Raw genomic sequence first — 20,491 nt, 5'->3', positions numbered from 1 at the left:
TGATTGTGTGCATCTGTTGGGAGGTCGCTATGTTCGTCGACCTTTCTTTGACTTTGTCGAGTTAACGCACAACAACGATCAAAGATACTCCAAGGTAGCAGACAGTTTCGGGAATACGCGCCACGTTATACCGAGTGTGTTCCAGTTCGATAACGATATTTGTATATTATCGGTTATTCGTCAAATTCCATCGAGATCCATATATTCGAAATCCAAAACTATGGCATTAAATAAACTTAGCATCGATAAAGTGGACCTAACGGATAAACGTGTTCTCATACGGTACATCTCTTTCTTTATATTCGCTAATAATTTCTTTCGCCCTCTTTCCAAATAATTAATGCATGTCGCGTACATAACCTTCTATCCGTATTTCTTCGTCGAAACGTTACAATACGCGATACAAGTACGTTGTACCGGTCTGTCGTTCAATGTATCAAAGTACACGAGGTTCTCGGTTTGCTCAAATCGTCCTTTATATTATTTTTACAGAGTGGATTTCAATGTACCGTTGAAAGATGGTAAAATCACGAATAATCAAAGAATCGTCGCTGCTTTGGATACTGTCAAGTATGCGCTTGAAAAAAAGGCCAAGTCTGTTGTTTTAATGTCGCACTTGGGCCGTCCAGATGGAAAACAGGACATGAAATACACGCTTAAACCCGTTGCCGATGAATTGAAATCTCTCCTTGGAAAGGAAATTTTGTTCTTGAATGATTGCGTTGGACCAGAGGTCGAAGCGGCGTGTGCTAATCCAGCACCAGGAACGCTCGTCTTACTTGAAAATTTAAGATTCCACGTAGAAGAAGAAGGTAAAGGCGTGGGTCCGGACGGAAATAAGGTAAGCTTCCGTTTGTCCTTTACGTTCTTTCTACTCGACAGATTAAATTTCCCGTAATGAACAACTTTTACCCCTTAGGTAAAAGCGGATAAAGAAAAGGTCACCGCGTTTAGAGCGTCTCTGAGAAAATTAGGCGACGTTTATATCAATGATGCTTTTGGTACGGCTCATCGTGCTCACAGTTCGATGCTTGGCGAAGGATACGATATCAGAGCCAGTGGCTTCCTTTTGAAAAAAGAATTGGAGTACTTCGCTAAAGCTTTGGACAATCCGGAAAGACCTTTCTTGGCTATACTGGGAGGTGCTAAGGTCGCGGATAAAATACAACTGATTAATAATTTGCTAGATAAAGTTAACGAAATGATTATAGGCGGTGGAATGGCTTATACGTTTTTGAAAGTATCCAAAAATATGAAGGTAAAGTATCGGCCTTGGTCAACTTGCCTTTTTCTTTCCTAAATATTTATTCTATAATCTTTCCAATTTTAGATTGGCAATTCGTTATTTGACGAAGAAGGCGCAAAAATTGTCAATGATTTGTTATCGAAAGCCGAAAAGAATAAAGTTCAAATACACTTACCAGTCGATTTCGTTACCGCGGATAAATTCGCGGAAAATGCAGCTGTAGGTGCAGCGGATTTAGAAACCGGTATACCTGATGGTTGGATGGGACTGGATGTCGGACCAAAATCGAGAGAATTATTTAGCGGTAAGTATTGCTTTCTTCTTTATCCTCTACTCCGTTCGTAATGCTTCTTACTCCTTTTTCTTTTTTGCATTCTTATTCGTAATATTCTTATTCACGATATACCATTTATAGAACCTATCAAAAGAGCCAAAACGATAGTATGGAATGGTCCAGCGGGTGTTTTCGAATTCGAGAATTTCAGTAAAGGTACAAAGAGCCTCATGGACAATGTTGTTGAAGCAACCTCGCGAGGTAGTATTACTATAATTGGAGGCGGTGATACCGCCACTTGTGCTGCCAAGTGGAAAACCGAAGATAAAGTAAGTCACGTAAGCACTGGAGGAGGTGCAAGCTTAGAACTGCTCGAAGGGAAAGTTTTGCCGGGAGTTGCGGCTCTTTCCTCCTCGTAAATTACGATCCATCTAGTGTGCTATTTACTACGTTTATAGAATCTAGTTTAACGTCGATATTCGCGGTGATTCGCGAATCAACGAAATACCTCCTTTGTTTCTTCGGTGATAAAAATGTTACCGCAATTTGCGTGCATGTAAAATCGATATCCTTTCTTCGAAACAACCTATGTTATTATTCACTCGCGATTATGCGAAATCTTTCTGTATTTATTTAAAATATCGATAATGTATTCTACTTATATTAGAAAGATAACCGATATCAAACGTTATGTTTCGGTGATCGTTTATTACTGTTTAGGATTATCGTTTACGCAACGTTCTTTGCATAAAAATGCCGGTACCGTGTTTCGCTCGAAACTCCTAATATCTGTGTTCTATGACTGAACAATTTACCAACAATTTAATAAATAATGATAGTGCACCGATGTCAGAAAACTGACAAGTTCTGCACTATGTTTAGAAATGTTGTTAAACATGTTTTCTCTTTGTTAAAACATCTAATCCGAGATATTTAAAAAGAAACAAAATTCTACATTTATTCCAATAATATTATTTTAACAAAGGAAATATTCAACTTTTCACGCGCCATTTCTGCTGCTATACTTTATTTAATTAATTGTATTTTAATTGGGCGATTTCCCGTAAAATAAACTAAAAAATTAAATTAAATTCTAAACTAAAATATTAAATAAGTTCTTCAGGTAATTCACCACAGCGGCTAACCTTTTGCATTAGGGATGCTACAGTTACAAAACGTTTCTTTTTAATTTCTTCGGAATCTCCATCTGCTTCCTTGTCAAATTCACTACGCACCTATCGCGAAAGAAACAACAAGATATTGAAAATAAAGCAATACTGTCCATTTTCTAATCAAGCGTCATAGAGAAATAATGATGAGTAATTCGTTACGTAATAACCTGTTGGATTAATTCGAGCTGTTTCGTAAACCTTTGTAAATCGCTAGACGATATCGTTGCTTTCTTTTCTTCTAACCATTCTGGATATTTATCTGCTAATTCTTTTAACGACGGATATAAAATTTCTTTCGAAAATAATTGTTGCAGCGTCCCGTGTATAATTGATAGAACAGGATCAGAATCATCTTCTAAGGATGCTTGTTCAAACACTTCGTATAAATCGGCTTCGCTCTAGAATATTTTTCAGAAGAAACGTATTTTCGGATACAGGGTAATATGTCGAATAAAGACGTACAGAATGTTTCTAATAAATCACCTGTAAACTTTCAGACGTTGCAGACAAGTCGTTTAATGCACGAGCAATGGCAGATTGAAAATCTGTACTCGCGTTGTCTTTGTCGAGAGTTTCGTCATCTTTTATTACGCTTGCAACTGTTTGTGCCATTCTTTGAAAGGAAGCTCCCAACTCGCTATCTGTTCCTAATAGAAAAATTTATCAGGGATACCTTTCTTGCAATTTTTAGAAAAAGTTACCATTTTGAATGAAATTCTGTAGATTTTCTTCAAATTGTTCAGCAGCTTGCTTAATGAAATCTGTAGTCCAAGCATCCTCCAAACTGTCTAGTGTATTATTGTCTTTTGTGGATTCTGAACTATCCGATTTACCATGATCTTCGTTGTCTGATTTTTGTTCCTTATTAAAATCTTTTAAAGCATCTGAAACGATTATGAGATAATCATTATTTTCAAGTATAAATTTGAAACAGTTCATTTAAACATTTGTTACATAATTTTAATACATTTAGATATAAATTTTTATAATATACATATAAACGAATGATTACATAACTTAATTAATATTCTTGCAAAATAGAATACATATAATACTTATTTATTTTTTTTTTTTTATACATTCTATAATTTTCTAAACACAATCGTTAAAAAAATATGCTGCTTTATAAGTCTACCAATCAAAAGAAAGTAAAAAAAATATTGCACATTTGCATAGTTTAAGGTTAGAATATTCACAATATATTTATTCAATTATTAATCGTGCCATGGCATAATTACTTACTGTCTAATAAATCGTTTAATTCATCGTCTTCTGTTTGCTTTGTAGGCTTTTTGTCGGCCATATCTGTTCTATAACTTTAATGTCAAAATTTTTCAAATCACGACACGAAATGTGTACGCATCAGTGATGAGATGAGTTTTTTTTTGCGCATGCGCGGCAATTTTACTCTCTTAGTAAAATACAAGTTTCGATAAAATGGGGTATCTTTTAATAACCCTCCATTATTTTAAAAAAATTCTTATAATTTGGTTGTGAAACATGAATTTATAGGTTGGGTAAGATTAGATTATATGCATATACTGTATAATTCACTGAAAGGGTAGTAAAGTAACTTTACGTAAAATATATAATATAAAAATAAAGTATTTTATTTGACAAAATCAATAAAAGAATACCAACATTTGTTAATAGGACAAAGAAAATTGTTAAAATCTTATTAGTATTTTATCCTGGTGTCTCGTTCATAGCAGTGAACGACTGCTTTTTCGCTGCTTTCTCGCCAACAGCACTAGGCCATCTAGTGGCACTACTAAATAGATACGCTCCTGTATTTCTCGCGCATGCACGAAAAAACACGGCCGATATTCCTTCACTGGTACGCATCAAAATGCTATTTATACCTTTATCAGCCTTCACAATCTTATAAACGTATATGTATATTTTTTAAAAATTAGTATAAAACGTTAACATAAACGTTTATATTCTGTTTTCCCTTTCTTTCTCCCACCTTTTTTCTTTACTTTTATCATTACCGCCAAATAAACATTTACATATATCGATCAAAGATCTTACTTTTTCATCGGCAACAAATATTTCATACAACTAATAACGTAAGTATTTGTATCGATAAATTGTTAAGGCATTTCATAAGGATCATATTTTGTTAAAAGTTCTTCAAAAATCAGTTTCTATACGAGAAATGTCTATCTGCAAGTAAACAGATATTAATCGATTTATTATACACACACACACAAAACACGTGTGTATATACATATATATATTGTTCAGTGAATAAGCATTTTTTTTATGCTTATATTATACGTACTATACTGATACAGTAAAGAATTATAATTTGTTCACGTGTTTTGTTTCATTTATGACATTTTCTTTCATTCGTTTTTTTTAATAATCATCACTAACAGTCATTCAACTAACAAATCAAAATACATGTATGGTACATGATATAAATAAAATATATCTAGCTTTATTTATTAACAATGACATATGGGGATGTACAAATTTTATACGCGCAAGAAAAGATTTATCAGCATTGTTGTAAATTACAATTATCTTTCTTGATTCATATCTTGATCAGAGAAGATTTTTTCCAACAATCGACAACATACATTCACTTGATCTAAATTCTCCTCTTGTTTTAAGTGTTTTATACAATGTTCCAAAGTAGAGCGTAAACAAAGTTCTGGTCGTCGACATTCTTTCAAAGCAGGAAGAAAATCGTCGTTGGTTAATCCGTCGAGAATATTTATCAACTGATCCCTAAAGTGTCAAACATTGCATAAAATTTTATTCAATGAAATAAAATATGATAAAATAAAGATAAATACCTGATCTCTGGAAGTAGATCGTCTGTAGCTAATAAACCTGCTGCCTGTTCCACTAAACCCATATTCACCAAAGTTAATTTTAAATCATTTATATTCTCTTTGCTACAAAGCGAGGATAAAAGAAATGCAGATTTAATTTGTAATTTCTTCACTGAACTTTGCATAGCTCTCAGAAGAACGGAATAGCCATCATTTATATCCATGTACTTTAATGATATCGGATGTTCACGAACTATACCTATATTTGATGTATAGACAAATTATAAGATTCTATACGACACAGGGAAACGTAGTGGCTATTCGTATAAAAAAATCTCTACTTACAAGATACAGCGTACAGAGCTTTGATTCTTACAGCATCGGTCGGATCTGTGTCTATCATGCTCAATAATATAGGGAACAGACCAGCTTCCAGGCACCTTTCCTGACAAAAAGGATTATTTTGAGCTAGTTCAGCAATTACATCCGCTGCTCTCCATCTAATGCTACTATGGGATGAATTTAAGCACGGACCAAATATTGAAAAGCCTCCTATTTTATAAAAGTCATTAGCGGTATCTATGTTATCTACAAAATCGGCGATCCTTTCCAAAGCAGTTTCTTCTTCCGAAGTATCATCGTCTGGTCGAAGATCGACTACATTCGATAAAACTTTAATTGCTTTTTGCAACTCTTCAATGATATTACATGACAACGAGGAAAGTGTTTCTTTCAGGAATTCTTGTCTCTGCAAACAAACTGTGACTGTAGTTCATAGTTCGTCTAAGCGACACCTGTAATGCATACCTCCTTGTCCATGGGATGAAACTGAGTATTGCTGGAGGCACCTTGAGAATTGGTTGCTTCCATAGCAAATCTTAGTAATCCTTGCAAATTTGATGGTTGTCTAGGTTGATTCGGTAATACTTCAAGTACTTGTGATTCTCTGTTATTCGACGTCGATGGCCCTTCGATTGACAACGGTCTCGTGCTGCTGCTAGCACGCGGTTGTCCTTCAGTTTTTTCTCGGGTATTTGATGATTGAGAGCTAAAATAATGTTCAATGACAGATAACCTACAATTGCCTTCGCGTATCAATCGTTAATAAATTCGTAAATTAGGAAAACACATTTCGTACTTATCCATTTTATCTGTAATTTTTGTTGTATGTGCTGCGCCCATTAATTAAACAAATCTGTCTCAAAAGAACGTTCTTTTACGAAAACGTTGACTACTCGAACGCATTATAACACCTGATTTTCGTTGCTGTATGTTCCTGTTTTCGTAAATTCTCGAAACAAAAGGAACTGTATAGAGTTAAGACTGACTGCACTCTTTGTGTTGGAAACAGTTTCAACACTGTTCAACAATGAATAAAAACTAGTTAGAAGGGTAAATTTAGTCATACGCTTGCGCGTTCAGAAGATTCGGAATGATAAAAAACTAACCTTCAACAAAATAATGTGTAAATCTTGGAGCTACATATCCGAAAACACCTAATATCGTTGAAAGTCAGAACATTGATAGTTGAAACGATAATAAATGTATAACTAATTATATTATTAGTACGAATTGGTAACAGAAACTTGCCGCACGTCTAACGAAATTAAAAGAAATACGATATCTAATACGATACGAAAATTTTGCGAATTAAATTAAGTTTCAAGGTACAATTAAATTTTGAAGGATATTTAGATTGTTAATAATAATAAAATTTTATTCTGTCCATCTGTGGGAACAATGTTGATTAGTACATACATAATATAATCTCATTTCTTCTTCTGCTCTTCTGGTTTGTGCTTGGAAAAATACAGCTTCTCTATGATTACATTTTGGACACGGGTGTTCTTCGGTTCTTGGTAAAGTAGGATCAGATATGACATCTGCTACGATATGCGTCAATTCGCTGGAATCATAACATTTAATATAAAATATAATATGCTAAATGATTTCAAAGAAATTTCTAAAAGCACTTCTGTAAATGGTGTAGCATCGCTTGAAATTTTTATACATATTATTGGTTTTACTTACTCGATTTCATGCATAATTTTGTTTACATAAATGCAATTACTATCGGCTAATTGTTTGAAATCACAGTTTCTACACTGAAAACAAAAGATTTACGATCATAAATTTCAACATTAGGGTTAACAATTTTGTTCTTTACGCGACACTCACCGCATACATTAACACTTTATTTTCTTTATCTTCTTTAGGGTATAACATGTTATTACATTCTTGACAAAATCTAATACCAACAAAACCAGGTCCATCATCGTGTGTATCGTATCCAGCTATTTTCGACATGTTTCCTATGTTTTAATTTCTCTCGTATGCAACAAAATTTAATCGATTTAAATTTTATGTTCATTGGATGTTTTATACGTAAATGAAAATAAACTTTTTTGAGCATCAGTTACATAGATTGAAGATAGAACAGTCAATATACACCGAGTAATGGCGGTTTCGTACAAACTTCGTATTTCCGTCTTACACGCAGAGATGTAGTGTATGTGCAAACGTATTTATGTACATATAAAATAATTCATATTAATATTCAGTTTAGTCACTAAATTGTAATGACGACAACATGTTATATCATATTATAGTAAAAAGAAAAAGTGGGAATTACCTGGACAGTGAAGTACTAAGGAACTAAACTATAATTTATTTTTATTGGTTACAACTATATAGTAAATTGTTTTGAGTGATAAATACGTTACACCTCTTTATGCACACAAGTAAGTAATTGAAGTTAATTTGAACTAATAAAATGATCCGTCAGTAAGGATGTAGAGAAATGACGGTTCAAGTCCAAAGTTAATATGCTTTCGAAACGAAAACAATATAATACTGCTTCATTGTTCGAAAATCTTTGAGCAATGAAATCGTATTTTTTTATGTAAACCTCTATAAAGAGCAATATGAGAGAAAGAAGGATCGCTGACTCTTTGTCCGAAAGCCCTTTGTTTTCCTGTACGAGGTCCTCAATGTCATTTATAGCTTCGACCGTTAATCGTCTTTAATATCCTAATGTTAAAGTTAAAACGCAGCATCCGAATAATTGTTACTTTAAAATAATGTACAAAAATTGTTTCATTTACGTTCATACACGTAGAACTGTGGAATCAATCGAAACCTATTCGTAATTAGCTTAAACCGATGGGCGAGTTTTCATGAAATGGCGCGAATCCACATATGCAGTGTCTCGCTTAAAAGATAGCAACCTTATTTGTTTTTGTATAATACATTTTGTTAGAATTTAACAGTAAGGAAACAGAATTAATAGGAAAGAAAAAAAGGATGAATTTTTCGTGGAATTATCAGTTTTTTTTTTATTTTTTTTTTTTTTTGTTACGAATGTATTGAACAGGGCGTATCGTCAACGTTATATGATGGGAAAATGAAGAACGCGGCAGGAAACTAAACGGTAAATAACATCGATATCGAAACGTTGTATGCAGATAAATATGGATCATAGACAGTTACAGCTGTATAAAAGTCAGCGTGATTGGTGTAATCGAATAAGTGAGGGAAATGTGGTATAAGTGTATAGATATTCTGATAATAGATATATATTAAGCATACGGGCACATAGAAAGATTTCGAATATGGTTCGAAAAGTTCAACGTTAGTAAGAGTTTTCGGAAAAGACAAGAGGTGCGCTGGTGTTCCGCTAAGCTACCCCCAGCCTTACTACCCCCACCCTTCCGTTTGAGCTCCCCTAGCTAGTGCAAATCTCGGCGGATGAATGTTTTCTTAAGGGATTCTTCCTGAAAGCGACGCGAAAATCTGAGAAGAGCCGATCAAACTGAAAGTTTGTGAGTAAAATCATTTATATCAAAATTCATGCTATTTTCTTCTTTTCGGAATCGTGAAGTTCGTAGGATTTGGTGTCATAAACTAAAAAGAAAGAACAAACTTGTGTTCAAGGCGTTCCTGGGGGGTGATGGCACTCACGCCGACAGCGTCTCCCACAAAGATTTCACCATTTTTCTATCGATGAAAAGGTCTTGTGCTTTTCTGCGTCCATTCGATATTTTTTGGTTAACCTGTCGGCTAGTATGCTTTGAACACGTGATTACGATAAACGCCGCGTAACTGGAGTTTATATTTGAACTTTTTTTATCCGAAAGAATTCGTTTATATACTACCGACGACAGATTTGTTTTGTTGCAAGTTCGCTTTCGGCTAGTGCCATGGATTTTCTTTCAAGTCTTTTTCGATGTTGATTTCATCCGGTATAGTCGCATTTAACGACGATAAAATTACCGTTTTAAATATTTCACCGAAGGTATATTTCTAATATTTCTCAATTCTGATATATGTATGTATGTATGTATGTGCATACAGATATATATATATATATAATATGTATGTATATATATATATATATATATATATGTATATACATATATATTCACGCGTAGTTGAATATGTATCATTGATATTGAATTTTCTTAGACAATACAGCCATATTGTACATTATTTTAAACGAGTTTTTATTTATTTTTAAAATTTACATTTTATGCATATTTTTGGTACTTTCATTGATGTTTCATGCCAATATTTATATGTTACTTATTTTGATTCTTATTCTTTCATGGTAGCAATGAAAATGTGCGGTAGTTTGATATTGCTCGATAAATCTGTTACTTTCGTTACTATTTACATTTTGTTTTGAAGGTATTAGGTCGGCATCAAGCATTGTCGATCCATTCAAGTTGTAAATAATTATTCGTTGACTATTTACTATAAAAGTAATATGGAAATGGAACTGGGATATATTTATATAAGACAATCTATGAGATACGTATTAATGGTTGGAATCAATGATTGACATTAAACGCGTTATATCAGTGGATACAATAAGTAGTATATAAAATACTGCATAGCTTTGGTACGACGATAAAACCTATATTCGTGTACTCGCATTGAAGAGGAAAGGTTAAAGTAGAACGCTTATTAGTTTAGAGTATTATTTGGTATATAACGTAGCGGTATTTTAAGTAAACAGTAAACGAGATAAAACAGTGGTACGTGTTTTCTGGTTTTGTCGTTAGTTTTAGCTTTTTTTCGCTTTGTCGAACAAAGACAGAATTTTTGGACGATAGAAATATGACGAAACAACGTGTTGACATTAACAGGAGAATTAATTGAAAGTCAGCTATAATGGAGAGTGGAAGTAATTTGCATACTTCGGGTAATTACCCTGGTGGGGATCGTCAACAGTTTTGCGTATCATGGAATTCTCATCAGTCGAATATGCACAGCGCGTTCCCAAAACTGTTGAGTTCGGAGCAATTCGTGGATGTTACCTTGGCCTGCGACGGAGGATCAATAAAATGTCACAAAGTGGTGCTATCCGCTTGTAGCGATTACTTGGAACGCTTGTTATTGGAAATACCATGCTCCCATCCAATTATTTTTTTGAGAGATATGAGAATGTGGGAACTTCAAGCTCTAGTGGAATTCATGTATCGTGGGGAAGTATACGTAGAGCAACAACAACTTGCTAAATTGATGCAGGCTGCCGAAGTTTTACAGGTAAACAGCTGATTTCTGTTCGATTTTTGTCTCGATTTCATCGATTTCTGTTCACGCGTAAAGATAATCGACGCTTTAAGTAGGATACTCGTGTTTCGAATTAATCATTGCGAAAACGATTTCGTTACCAGGTTCGTGGTTTGTCCACTCAAGGAAACGACAATTGTTTAAGCAGTTTGCAACAGTGCGATTCTAATGCTTCCGTTGCACCGTCGACGACAGCGCAGCAAGACGAACCCGATTTTAAAAAGGAAGACTCTCTATCAGACGATGGAACCTCGAGTACCAATTTCTTAGAAGCCACAACGCTCGCCGCAGCCAGCACGGCGAGCGCTCCATCGCAGAGTAGTACACCGGTCTCGCAAAATCCCAATTCCTCGAATTTCATGAACATGGAACACAGCGAAGCGTTGCAACATTTGGAGAAAGCACTTAGCGCTTGCGAAGCGACTCTAACGGAAACTCAAGGCATGGTTAAAATGGAACCGGACGAGCAATTTACTCAGCAGCAAGATAACAAACCATACTCTATTAGTATGGTACCAAGCAGTAATTGTAACCCTAGTAGTCCGTTTCCTGCAATCGAAGGTAAGAAAGAAACTAGAGAAAAGATAAAGAGTTAGGGAATGAAAAAGAGAGAGAGAGTGTGCGCGAGTGTGAGAGAGGAAGAGAAAAGAAAAGAAAGTTTCGTCGATATGTTTTTTTTTCTCTCTCTCTCTCTCTTTTGGGCTAGAGAGAATGGATCGTAAAACGTTTTAGCATTTCCGATGAAATTTTGCAGGTTACCAGAGACGACAAAGACGCTCGGAAGAAGAATTGAAGCAAGCTTCGGATATGGTGGCACGCGGTATGACGTTTCAAGTCGCTTCGGAAAAATACAAAATTCCGATAAGTACGATTCGATTCTATATGGTTAGAAAAGGTATATTGCAAAGGCGAAAACGCGGTCGTGGATCAAGTAATCTTGGGATGAATAGTCAACCGGGAAGTCCCGCGAGTCCGCCATATCATATGATGAATTATCGTTTGCCAGAAAGCCTAAACTCCAGCCTACCGTAGTGCTGTACGAAAAGTAGCGAGTTTTTAGATTTGAGTTGAATCGAACAAATTTTTTTATCGCTGTATCGAAGCTGTTCCAGACTGTCACCCGTCGCCGCATCTCTTAATTGACTCACACTGAGTTATCCGTTTTTCGTTTAATCATTTACGATTCGCGATCACCGCTCATGTCCACTGCGAGTGCGTTTTCGCCGACCTGCTCGTTATATTCTACATACGTTTATTGCATTTACGGAAAGCAGTAATTTGTAAGGAAATAATTGACAACGTGTACGTATCGTACACGATAGGTATGATTTTAGTCTCGAACAGCTCGATTCCGTGTACATAAGCACCATACACGAGCTTTCGAGCGCAGCATCGTGGTCGAAGGGAAAATTGAACGATCGAATCGCAAAAGGCAACGAATTTTCTTTCGAAAGCGTCGCGAGATTACCGAATTTTTGCCGGTGTTCCGTTCGATTTCATATAGCTCGGATAGCCGCGAGTAGTTCGTTGTACTTTTCTTTTCTTGTCTTTTCTTTTCTTTTCTTTTTTTTTACCTTTTTACCTTTTTACCTTTTTTTGCCTATTATAACACGTAGACTAAGGAAATAGCGAATGAATGTACGCGTATCGATGCAGCGTTCGAAGGTCACCCGTGTACGGTTCAGTTTGGACCGTGTTCCGTTCTTCTACTTAGTGACATATACACCTTGCGTACATGGATAGCGTAAGAGGTATTTTTTTGAGTCCTATACACAGATTGCTACAACAGATTTACAAAACACGGTTCACAGAGAAGATTGAACGCGTCACGCGAATCATATTTTTACGATCGCTCGAAAAATCTTTTGATAATACGTATCCGTAGGGTAGGTTCTTTTTTATTATGTCGTATTTATATATGTATATGTATATATACATATATATTAGGGACACGTCTATATACACATATGTATGTATAGGTAGATGCGCGTATGCATATATAGGTGTATATAGAGGTGCGTGTGTGTGTGTATGTATGTATGTACGTACGTACGTACGAACGAAGGTATAAACGTACCGAGATAGGTGTGAGCGCGCGTGTGCGTATGTATGCATGTATGCGTGTACGTAGACGCGTATATAGGTACGTCCGGTTCTATAAACGTACGTACGTACATCCATACATGTATGCGTGCGTGTGTGTGTGTATTTTAAGAAACATGTGTATGTATTTTGTTAAGTTGGTCCTTTCGAATCCGTGATGATCCTAATTAATCCGAGGTTTAAATGAATTTTCATCATTTCTTCTTATTCGATCGAGCAGAATGTAAAACAAGTAATTCGCGGCAAATACGCTCGCTTCTGATCGGCAGGAAATCGATGGTAACGGTAAATTCGAAGCTGACGATCGATCGACGAAGTACACGGCGAGATACATTGTAATTACGTCGGGATCGTTTGCTTCGTTCACGAACGAACATTAGTCACTACGTTAAAGACTGGTAACACGCGTGGCTGACCAGCAACCACGTTGAATCTTATCGTACTGCAAATCTGGATCTATATTACACAAAATATTTTTGTAGACACTTTGTCGCGGAAGGTGTCTTGTTTCTGCCTTTGTACGCGCATGTGTTTATACGTGTATATATACATATATATAATATATATGTATATGCGTGTGGTTTCGTGTGCGCGCGTGTTCGCGTATGTATGCGCAGAGACAGGTGCATACGTATAGAACGACACGCGTTCGCGAACGTGTATGTATATGTACATATATATACATATAGACACATGCACGTGCACGTAAAGAAAAAAAAAGAAAAAAAAAACACGTATACACATACACATAAAGTATACAGTTGCGAGTATATAAGTTGTCGATGCGGATACATTTACATATATGTACATACGTAGCACTGGAACATGTACGTATTAGTAATTTGATACTCGACGCTCGAAGAACCGGTACAGGTTTCAAATGTTTACGATCATTGGTTCGCGAGAAACACTCGGAAAGAAAGATAAAAAACGGAACGATCATGGCGTACATGGCGTACATGGCGTAATGCTTTTTACATGCTAGTGTACAAATAACAATTATAATCGATCGACAGAATCGAGCAGTTTTCATAGGAGCGATCAAACGCGATCTTTGACCGTTTTATGAACGCTGATCCTGCCTTTTCGAAAGAACGCAATGACGATTATACATTGAAAATCGTAACGTACACGTAGTAGTTCCGCGCGCGCTCGCGCGGACGTTAACCGGTTGCGTACGATACACGCAGCGCGCGCGCGCGCGCGCCCACGTATAGACGTATACGCGAACCGTAACGTAATCGTACAGTGTATTGCCTTTGTTAAATAGCATTCGGATAAAGCCATATTTTTCCATGCAATGCAATAATACAGCAGAATAAATTACCGTAAACGTGAAACAGCCTAAATAGAGAAGAGTGCCAGATACGAAAAAGAGAAGATGCGATCAGTGGAAAGAATAGAGAAACGAAAATAAGAAAGAAAGGAAAAAAGGAGAAGAAGGATTAGCGGAAGAGAAGATGAAAGGAGTAACGGACGTAATCGATATGAAACGTTGTACAGAAAATTTCCTATCATTCGGGACGTATCTGCCTTTTATTCTGGCCTCGTGATGATAAATCCTGACTTTATTTATACTTGACAATATATGGGATACCGTGTAAAAGAGCAACTAAAAATTAGGTTAGGAAACTTTGTGAACTTTTGGTTTCTCGCGGTACGCAGTCAATCTCGTAACTCGACCTCGTTCGCGCGCGCTTTCAACGGAAACAGGTAGAGACGATTAGTGCGATAATCTGTCATTATACGGTCAGAGCACGAATTATAATAGAAGGTGGTTCGCGTTAAGCGATTTCGCTTCTTTCGTATTTTTTCCTCCGATACTCCCAATCTTTTCCGCTCCCCGTTTCTCGCTCTCTTCCCTCCTCTCGTTCGTTAACTTTTTATTCTCCTTTTCGTCCATTTTCATGTCGCTTTCTCGCAATCGCCGCGTAACGCGCGCGTTCTTTTCCTTTTACGCCTACTTTCTTTCTTTCTTTTTTCTTTTTTTGCCTCTGTTTTCCCCTCGTCAACTTCCGCGTTCACCGCTCGGTTCGCGAAACCAGGTGGCGGGAAAATCGGGAAGAGCACAGAGAGGGAGAGAGAACGAAAGAAAAAAAAGAGAACAGAGTATAAAGAACAGGGTGTTCGGTTTTGGTAATTGGTCGAACCGGTGAAATAACGAGAACGAGAGAGAGAGAGAGTAATATCGCGGTTAAAAAAAGAGAAAAAGAAAGGAAGTTGGTATCGCGCGAATCATCGTTCAAAGAGTTCCAGTTGACAAAGGTTTTATACAGATCTATTAAAAAAAAACCAGTATTTCAAACCAATGAAGAATAATTAGTTTTCTAATAATAACGATACATTTTACGTGAATTTAGTACAGTGCTTAAGTCAGTAATGCTCAGCAGCGTATCTAACAAATATTTTTAGTGGAAATCCGTGTCATACTCACGTGTATTATAAACGCCCTTAAAGTATGTAACTAAACAACAATCAAAGAAGAGTGGACGGTATACTCGACGACTGTTATTTACTATAGCCGTTTTCTTAGAAATACGCGTAGATCGTAGCCACTTGGAGGCAGTTTACGTTATATTTAATTAGGTTATCGCTTTGGACTACACTCTCGTAGCGGTATTATTATTTGTAGATAACGTTTGCGATTATACTTATTACGATGATCAAAGCCGATCGCTATATTAAGGATTTCGTTTTACAGTTACCGAGATCAATATTCCCCCGCGTAGTAGCACGGGACGCGATCGGTCGGCCTCTCCGTTCTTCCGCGCGTAGCTTCTTCCGTAGGACCATCATCTCGCGAGGGGACAAAGCGTCGTTGCTTAAAAGAGGGTTCGGGGAACGAATAGGATGCGGGGCCGATCGCGATCGCTCCCTTGCTCTCGAATCAAGATCACGAAGTTCTCTCTAGATATTTTTCAATGAAAACACAAGCCTATGAAAAGTCCAATTTTCTAAGCGTAGGTTCCTTAAGAGACTAACAAATTTAGCGCGACCGTTAAGAAAGCGTAGCGCGTACGCGCGTAAACTTTGTAACGCGGCGTCGCGTCGAGCGAGCACGTCGTTCCTCGAGATATTCGCCCGAAAACGAATAAGACCGAAGCGCGTTGTTTCCGGTCGAAGGATCGACGATAGTTCGCTACGACTCGATGACGGGCCGACGCGCGCGTACGCGTTCCCGATAGTTAGTCGCGTAAACGTAGTAGGTACACGCGATGCGATCGCTTTGTCGCGAAAATTTACGCGTGTGTGGTGTGCGTGTGCGTGTGCGTGCGAGTGTGTTTTTGTGATCGATGAGACCAGCGGAAGAGGGAAAAGGAGTACAGGACGAAGGAGAGAAGCGAAAGAAGAAGAGGAAGAGGAAGAGGAAGAAAGTATCGAGTCGTATTTCTTTTTCTTTGTTTGTTGTAAACGCGTTCGTCGCGCGGCCCTGGATGGACACGAATGCACCGAGAGAGAGAGAGAGAGAGAAAGAGAGAGAGAGAGAGTGACGGTATGGAAGGGCGACGACGCGATTCGAGCATTTATCGATTTGATTTCGAGAGAGAGTTTGCGATCGAGCAGAACGATCCGATTGTTCAAAGTATCTATTATTCCGGAATCGGCGTTAGGCGAACGATGGTAACGAAAGCAAGTTTGTTCGAGTCGCAACGCGTACGCGCTTCTGTACAGAATTGTTCGTAGGTCGTTGCGAAGATTTCCAAGATTAAAGAAGAGATTCTGCACTTGTCGGCTTGGTGAAATTAAAGTATTGTTGTTTGATTTACGCATAAGCTGTACGTTAAGGGAAAAAATTGCTTATAATTTTAGGGTCGTGTAACGTGTGTTAGCGAAGCATGCTTCTAAGTAGAAAGATAGGACAATGCTATAACAATAATTATTATAATTAAAGCGAACTAAGGATATAAGGCATTTAATAAGTGCAAAGTATTTCTTAATAAAAAGTACTTCCAAAAAGAAAAACCACAACCAGGTTGCATTCGATTATTTACTTCGAACGGTTCCCCTCTCGAGAGGAGGAAGTATCGGCGGAGGCGCGCGAAGACGATCGCTCGCGACGAAAGAAAAGAGAGGCGCGGAGGTGGATCGTAAAAGGATGATGATCGCGGTTTAATTTCGGACGAACGTCGGAGAGGGATGGGTACGAAGTTTGAGGCGGGTAGACGCGGGGGGCATCGGGAAATTTCGGACAAAACGAGAGACGGTGACGAGCAGTCGACGAAGAGAATCGAGGCAAGACGCGAGCAAGCGCGCGCGCGAAAGACAGTTTCTTTGACTCGGCTCGAATCGAGTTCTTCGAAACGACAATTGCGCAGTTGTCGCGAGCGAGATTTGCTGCGCATACTCCCGCGCGTTCCCTTTGTGTTATTTTCGGGCGAAATCGCTGTTCGAAGCTTTAAATAGGACTGACTTTACGACAAAGAAGTCAGTTCGCAACATTGGTTCTACATGCTGGAGCATCGAAGATTGTTCGCTGTGAGTAAACAAGATGCAACCGCGTGCAACCGGACGGACGAGCTTGCGAGACGCGAAACGCTAAGAAATCGCGTCTCGAGCGCGTCGTCGAATCGAATCGAACTGGGATCGCGCGCGCTTCATCGTTTCGCTTCTGCTACTGCTTTCTTCTTCTTCTCCTCCTGCTCCTCCTCCTCCTCCTCCTCCTTCTCTTCCTCCTCCTCGTGCTCTTCGTATTTTTGTTGGTCGAACGATCGTTTGTTTGGTTTCGTTTCGGCTACTCGCCACACGACTACTCGAACAGGGCTTCGATCGATGGATCGTCGATCGACTCCGCGATAGTCACGCTTTTGATATCACCGCCCGAATTACGTACGTTGCGACTTTGGCAGTGTCGCGACTTTGGCGACTCGGTGTGCTCGAAACGATATCTTCGATCTGTTCGGACTCGAGATCCGACCGTGTCTCGAGTTCCGATGGAAACCGAACGAACGATCGAACGGCTGGTATCGGGCAAAGGACGAAAGACGGAAGAGAAAAGGGGGGTCGAGAAAGCGGGGGAAGAAACGCCAAGTTAATTCGAACGATTGCAACGTTTAGATGCCTTCCGAATGCATCGCCAATCCATTGCAACGGGAGCTGGCCGATTCCATAATCCGTTTACAGCCGCTCGACGAGATTCGAATTTTGCTGGCGTGCGGAGCGAAGGCGAACGAGCCGGTGACGCAGGGTTTGAGGCCGCTGCATTACGCGGTGTGGCAGAGGTACACGGAGGCGGCTCAGCTGTTGCTGGTGCGCGGCGCGGACATTGACGCGACCGACGAGTGCGGATACTCGGCATTGCATCTCGCCGCCGAGCACGGTTACTTCGATTTGGTGAAACTGTTGCTCGAACACGGCGCCAAAGTCGATCACCGTAAAGACACCGGCGAACTTTTTCCAAGGTACGATCGTTTTTCTCTCTTCCCCCCTTCTTTTATTCTTCTCTTCTCGATCTACGTATCTCGATATCGTCGGGAACGCGCGCCAAGGATTTCCCGTCGTTATAAATTGCTGCGTCGAACGTAATTACCCGCGCACGTGCGCGCCCAGCGTTTTTTCTTTGCCGAGTGTATTTTTATCGGCGCGCCGCGCGAATACGAGAGATATAGGGATATAGATAGAGGGGTGGAAGGTCGAGGACAAAGACGGATCCAGCAACGAAAAGATAAGATCTGTGCAGGACGACGATTTGCGACGAACCGTTGCGGCTGGCTCTGAGGAATCGGCACGTCGAAGTGGCTCGAATCCTGCTGGAGGCTGGCGCCAATCCGAACAAGCGATATTTCTTTGGCTCGGAGATCAATCTGGTTTCCCCGTTGGATCTGCAATGCATGGAACTGTTGCTGGCGTTCGGAGCTCAACCGAACACGAGGGACCGCGCGGGGCTGACGCCGTTGATGAAAGCCGCTAGATTGCCGCAGGTACGAATTCAACGAATCGCGCGAACGAACGGCTGCGTTGATTACGATCGAACACTAACGGCGGAGGAACTTGCGTTAGGGTATCGCTTCGGTGCTGCTTTTGCTCAGCTACGGCGCGGACGTTAATTCGATGGCGGATTCGCGACACGACTATCGAACTGTGCTGCATTACGCTATCCTCGGCGGGGATCCGACGGTGATAGATCTGCTGCTGAAACAGGGCGCCCGGCTCGATCTGGGACCGGAGTATCAGAAACCGACGGCTCTCGATCTGGCGATTTTGAAGGGAGATCCCTCGATCGTGCAGATGCTATTGAATTCGGGTGAGTCCTCTTTAATCGTAACGGACCTAACTTGTTTCGGACGAGTCGATCGACGATAATAGAAAATCGATCATTCGATATTTAGGTGCCGACGTGAACGCTAGTTCGCCGATCATCGGTTCGCCGCTTCACGTCGCTTGCGCGGACAACATTCCGAACAGATTGGAGATACTGTCGATGCTGCTGGAACGAGGCGCGGACCCGAACTTGGTGATACGAAGCGACGAAGGGCCCGCGTTGCGGCCGGTCCTTGCCGAGTACATCGCATCGAACGAGAACCCGTCGGTCGAGGTGGTGGCCCTTTTGCTCAAGTACGGCGCGAGGGTGGTCATCAAGACGCAGTTTCGCGATCCTCACGGCATCCTGAACTCTCTGCAGAACACGGCCGATAAACCGCGGCTATTGAAGGCGTTGCTGGAAGCGGCGGAGAGCTTCGACCCTTGCATGATACGAAGATCGAGCAGTTTGACGGACGCGCAGAAAGCGTTGATGATGGAAGCGGCGAGGACACCGCTACCGTTGACTCACCAAGCCAGGCTAACGATTCGTAGGATCTGCGGCACCAAGTTGCCTAAACTCGTATCGAAGCTTCAGCTACCTCAGTCGCTGCATCGTTACCTGCTCTACGATTTTCATTGACCCGATCTTTTGTTCCGCGGGAGGACGCGTTTTTTCCTTCTCTTCCTTCTCTTCCTTCTCTTCCTTCTCTTCCTTCTCTTCCTTCTCGTCCGCGTCCAGTCCGTTCGCGGCAACTACGTTACTTTTCCTACGGCCGATGTACGCGAAGGATGACCAATATATTCGATTCGTGTTCACGACGTTTTTGTACCTGTGTACTTACGCGCGCAATTTTCACTCCTTGTAAACATGTGTCGAATACATATGTACAAGTAAGAGCAAACAACAGATACATGGCATTGTACGTATCGTTGCATTCGTACGAATAGAAGCGCGAAACAAAATAAACGAAGGATTCCGAAACGATCTGAAGGGAGAATTTTATTCGCGCGACTCGTATCCCGACTCGTAATTCCCAGCTACGCGTTCGTTCCTTCGTTCTATCTTCGATCTATCTTCGATCTATCTGTCGAATTA

At 39.6% G+C, this 20,491-nt stretch overlaps 6 protein-coding genes across 9 annotated transcripts; 3 read left to right on the top strand and 3 right to left on the bottom strand.

Moving 5' to 3' along the window:
* Positions 1-18: 18 nt before the first annotated feature.
* Positions 19-2,415, top strand: Pgk (phosphoglycerate kinase). The gene is made up of 5 exons (XM_003700390.3): positions 19-282; positions 493-841; positions 920-1,258; positions 1,331-1,550; positions 1,662-2,415. Exons 1-5 carry the CDS (start codon positions 221-223, stop codon positions 1,937-1,939), a joined length of 1,248 nt encoding a protein of 415 aa, XP_003700438.1. The 5' UTR covers positions 19-220; the 3' UTR covers positions 1,940-2,415.
* Positions 2,416-2,530: 115 nt separating this feature from the next.
* Positions 2,531-4,146, bottom strand: Pex19 (peroxisomal biogenesis factor 19). Its single transcript, XM_003700397.3, has 5 exons — positions 3,935-4,146; positions 3,394-3,576; positions 3,176-3,339; positions 2,860-3,090; positions 2,531-2,755 (listed from the first exon to the last, which is right to left on the bottom strand). The coding sequence occupies exons 1-5, from the start codon at positions 3,993-3,995 to the stop codon at positions 2,627-2,629; spliced, it is 768 nt and encodes a 255-aa protein (XP_003700445.1). The 5' UTR covers positions 3,996-4,146; the 3' UTR covers positions 2,531-2,626.
* A 972-nt stretch (positions 4,147-5,118) lies between these two features.
* LOC100878845 (hsp70-binding protein 1) lies at positions 5,119-7,067 on the bottom strand. The gene is made up of 6 exons (XM_003700402.3): positions 6,927-7,067; positions 6,617-6,837; positions 6,286-6,526; positions 5,824-6,226; positions 5,500-5,737; positions 5,119-5,431 (listed from the first exon to the last, which is right to left on the bottom strand). The coding sequence occupies exons 2-6, from the start codon at positions 6,658-6,660 to the stop codon at positions 5,221-5,223; spliced, it is 1,137 nt and encodes a 378-aa protein (XP_003700450.1). The 5' UTR covers positions 6,661-6,837; positions 6,927-7,067; the 3' UTR covers positions 5,119-5,220.
* A 101-nt stretch (positions 7,068-7,168) lies between these two features.
* On the bottom strand, positions 7,169-7,933 carry RpII15 (RNA polymerase II subunit RpII15). Its single transcript, XM_003700406.3, has 3 exons — positions 7,657-7,933; positions 7,510-7,583; positions 7,169-7,384 (listed from the first exon to the last, which is right to left on the bottom strand). The coding sequence occupies exons 1-3, from the start codon at positions 7,783-7,785 to the stop codon at positions 7,195-7,197; spliced, it is 393 nt and encodes a 130-aa protein (XP_003700454.1). The 5' UTR covers positions 7,786-7,933; the 3' UTR covers positions 7,169-7,194.
* A 155-nt stretch (positions 7,934-8,088) lies between these two features.
* Positions 8,089-17,124, top strand: LOC100879952 (uncharacterized). Of its 4 annotated transcripts, none has more exons than XM_003700412.3 (4): positions 8,089-8,219; positions 10,626-11,025; positions 11,157-11,613; positions 11,807-17,124. In XM_003700412.3, exons 2-4 carry the CDS (start codon positions 10,651-10,653, stop codon positions 12,082-12,084), a joined length of 1,110 nt encoding a protein of 369 aa, XP_003700460.1. In that variant the 5' UTR covers positions 8,089-8,219; positions 10,626-10,650; the 3' UTR covers positions 12,085-17,124. The 4 variants fall into 4 exon arrangements, with proteins under 4 accessions (XP_003700460.1, XP_012154101.1, XP_012154103.1 ...); XM_012298711.2 differs by lacking the exon at positions 8,089-8,219 and adding an exon at positions 8,898-9,299; XM_012298713.2 differs by lacking the exon at positions 8,089-8,219 and adding an exon at positions 9,501-9,772.
* Positions 17,125-17,345: 221 nt separating this feature from the next.
* Positions 17,346-20,380, top strand: LOC100880853 (ankyrin repeat and SOCS box protein 16). The gene is made up of 5 exons (XM_003700420.3): positions 17,346-17,631; positions 18,211-18,554; positions 18,833-19,073; positions 19,153-19,396; positions 19,482-20,380. Exons 1-5 carry the CDS (start codon positions 17,605-17,607, stop codon positions 20,033-20,035), a joined length of 1,410 nt encoding a protein of 469 aa, XP_003700468.2. The 5' UTR covers positions 17,346-17,604; the 3' UTR covers positions 20,036-20,380.
* Positions 20,381-20,491: the final 111 nt, after the last annotated feature.

The sequence above is a fragment of the Megachile rotundata genome, chromosome 1 (genome assembly GCF_050947335.1).
Source record: "Megachile rotundata isolate GNS110a chromosome 1, iyMegRotu1, whole genome shotgun sequence".
NCBI classification, from domain to species: domain Eukaryota; kingdom Metazoa; phylum Arthropoda; class Insecta; order Hymenoptera; family Megachilidae; genus Megachile; species Megachile rotundata.
The sequence above is the reverse complement of the archived record's forward strand: the minus strand, read 5'-3'. Positions and strand labels throughout refer to the sequence as shown.